Source organism: Anabrus simplex, chromosome X (assembly GCF_040414725.1).
Source record: "Anabrus simplex isolate iqAnaSimp1 chromosome X, ASM4041472v1, whole genome shotgun sequence".
NCBI classification, from domain to species: domain Eukaryota; kingdom Metazoa; phylum Arthropoda; class Insecta; order Orthoptera; family Tettigoniidae; genus Anabrus; species Anabrus simplex.
The window spans coordinates 162386014-162389465 of NC_090279.1; the positions used below are offsets into that span (position 1 = coordinate 162386014).

Here is a 3452-nt window from a genome sequence, read left to right on the forward strand (position 1 = left end):
ACTATCATTGGTTTATTTCGCTGGCACGAAGGCTGGTTGTATGTGGTGTCTTCATCATTTCATCTTCATCACAACGCGCAGGTCGCCTACGAGAGTCAAATCAAAAGACTTGCACCTGGTGAGCCGAAGATGTCCTCGGACACTCCCGGCACTAAAAGCCATACGCCATTTCATTTTATCCACCACCAATGAAATTACAATCGGATCAAGTACAAAACCATCTACATCCTCTGCAAATGTTAAGAAATACATTGACGAAAAACTCCTTCAGATGTTCATAAAGGATTATCAACCTTTTACTCTGGTAGAAGATGAAGGGTTCAGACAATTTGTTAAGTCGTTGAACTCATCTGCATTTAGTGCAGTCGCCGAGGTGCTCCCTGTCTACTTTTTACGTAGCCTTTTCTTAAATAATTGCAAAGAATTTGGCAATTTATTGAACATCTCCGTTGGTAAATCATTCCAATCCCGAACTCCTCTTCCTATAAACGAATATTTGCCCTAATTTGTCCTCCTGAGTTCCAACTTTATCTTCATATTGTGACCTTTCATAATTTTAAAAACACCAATCAAACTTATTCGCACGTAGATTTACGTGCCAGTAAGTCTACCGACACGAGGCTGTCGTATTTAGCACCTTCAAATACCACCGAGCCAGAATTGAACCTGCCAAGTTGGGGCAGAAGGCCAGCGCTGTATTGACCAAGCTACTCCACCCGGCACAATTTATTTCAAGAAATAAATGACAAGAATTACTTTTTCTTGTAACACGTAACGGTTACAATTTTCTATGAATGGAATCGTTACAAGTAATCCGATTACATTTACCCAAATACTTCCCAACTTGGAAAATGAAAGCATTTTGTGTGCAATTCTTCCCTAAGATTCTGACATGTGAATGATTTTGACAATTGACTATATTTTAACTATGTTAAGAAAAACAACCATTAACAATAATTACAATGCCGTAATAAAATAATATGATTACTATTTGTTGAAAAGTTTTAGTGTTGAAGTAGGTTACTGTGAAATAATGAACACCGTACCGGTATGTCTCCGTCCTGTTCTTGTCACAACCTCCTAACCGTACGGGACGACGATGGCTGGACCACTGGACAATTTGCGGATAGCAGTAACAACACCTCCCGGTACAGGAACAGGAAACTGCGAATCGCAGCGCAACACTGTCACAGTAGCAGTGGACCGGTAGAGAAGAGACTGGAGCAGGTTGTCACTGCTCCATTCCGAGAATAGGTGACCCGTACCGGTACACCAGTACCGACACACCTCTAACACGTGCGGGCTTGCGTGTGGGGAGATCATTAGTCAATGGCTGTTGTTTTCGTGTTGATGTGTAGTGAAGTAAGCTGAGATTTGCTCTCAGTAAAGGTCAAATGAGAATTTATTGCTTACATGGACTTAAAAAATAACTCCTAACAATGCTTATGTCAGTACGAAGCGGTGTTTTTTGCACTTTCCAAGTTGCAAGCAGGCGATTGTCTGGTACATCATCCTTTCTACAAAGTGATCAGTTCGCATTAAGCTCACAACATACAGCGGATAGCAGTAAGTCTGCGGTCTCTTCGAAGCGCCCATGGTCAATGTCAGCACGGAACACAACCACGGCTGTTCCTCTAGCCTATTCTGGGACTGCTGTAAATAAAGATGAACGCAGAGAATTCATGGCAGTTTTTCCTGACATTGTTCGGGATCTCACAGATGCTGGAAGACATTTGGATGTACCTGATGCTACAAAGTGGTTTGCAAAAGTTTTGCAGTATAATGTTCCTGGAGGAAAGAAGAATCGCGGTCTTGCCGTGGTGTTTGCTTACCGAATGTTAACTCCACCTCAACAACTTACCCCAGAGAACATCAGACTTGCACAAATCTTGGGATGGTGTGTAGAGATATTACAGGCATTTTTTCTAGTTATGGATGATGTGATGGACAATGCATTGACAAGGAGAGGGAGACCTTGTTGGTACAGACATAACAACATTGGGACTGCAGCAGTCAATGATGGCATCCTCCTAGAAAGTGGTCTTTATCAGTTGACCCGAAAATATTTCTCAGATAAGTCATATTACACTCAGATATTGGAACTATTCCATGATGTTACCCTTAAAACAAGCATGGGCCAGTCATTGGACTTGTTATCTACAGAATTTGGAAAGAAACCAAACTTCAGCAAATTTACGATGGATCATTACAGTGCCATTGTTAAGTACAAAGCCGCATACTCTTCATTCCAGTTACCAGTAGCACTTGCTATGTTAATGGCTGGTGTGAAAGATGAAGAGATGCATCGCCAAGCTAAAACAATTCTTTTGGAGATGGGTCATTTCTTCCAAGTTCAGGATGACTTCCTGGATTGCTTTGGAGATCCAGCTGTTACCGGTAAAATTGGAACAGATATTCAGGAAGGCAAATGCACTTGGCTGGCAGTGGTTGCCCTTCAACGCATGACACCTGAGCAGAGAGCTTTGTTTGAGGACTCCTATGGTTCAAGTGATCCAGCAAAGATAGAAACAGTTAAGGAGCTCTACGAAGTTCTGTGCATTCCATCAATGTTTTCTGTTTATGAGGAGGAAACCTACAATCTTATCAGCACTCATATTCAGCAAATTTCTCGTGGTATGCCTCACCAACTCTTTTTCAAGCTCCTTGATAAGATATCTAGGCGAGTATGTTGAATGATTGCAATTGTTAATTTGTGTTCTGAGTTTTCAGTGGACTGTTGCAAAAACATTTTAAATGTGAGCCTGTAATACTCTCCTGCTTCAACCTTGATATGTACGTAATAAGTTGTAACCGTAGGTGGTTGGGCAGATCTTTAACTATATTATCATACAAAATTTAATTAAATTGAAGTTGTTGTTTATGTAGCCTACTAGTTTTATAATGGATTGAAACTTTGCCTGCTCCATTTACTTTAAGCGGACTTGTAACCCATTGAAGACTTGCCATGGATTTCTCATCTTTGCCTGAGTATCTGATCCTTACCTTCTTTTTTTTTTTTGGTGTTAGTTTTACATTGCTAGCTTAACACAGGCAGATTTTCAACAACATTGAGATAGGAAAGAGCAGCAAAGGAAGTGGACATGATGATCTTTACCTTTGTGATACTGTTGATAAAATGTTTCATTGCTATCTGTATCTGTAAAGGAGGGTGCAAAAGAGAGGTTAAGAATACAACATGGCATGGCTTGCAAAGATATCATAACACGTTACACAAAACTGTCAACTTACATGCAGCTAGTGACAATACCATTAGTCTGGTATGGTTAGGTTCTGGCTGAAAAAATCTGTGAATTTCATTCCTATTCTTAATATATTCATGTCGCAGATATACATCTGGCACACGTTATGAAACTCAGAAGTTAATGGTTTCATTATTTTTGCAGAATGGTCACATTTCCGTCTCCATTTTCATTTTTATATTAAGTAGAAAT

At 40.1% G+C, this 3452-nt stretch overlaps 1 protein-coding gene across 1 annotated transcript; it reads left to right on the forward strand.

The window, feature by feature from the left end:
• Positions 1-1250: 1250 nt before the first annotated feature.
• Positions 1251-2885, forward strand: LOC136886840 (farnesyl pyrophosphate synthase). Its single transcript, XM_067159683.2, has one exon. It carries the CDS (start codon positions 1440-1442, stop codon positions 2691-2693), a length of 1254 nt encoding a protein of 417 aa, XP_067015784.2. The 5' UTR covers positions 1251-1439; the 3' UTR covers positions 2694-2885.
• Positions 2886-3452: the final 567 nt, after the last annotated feature.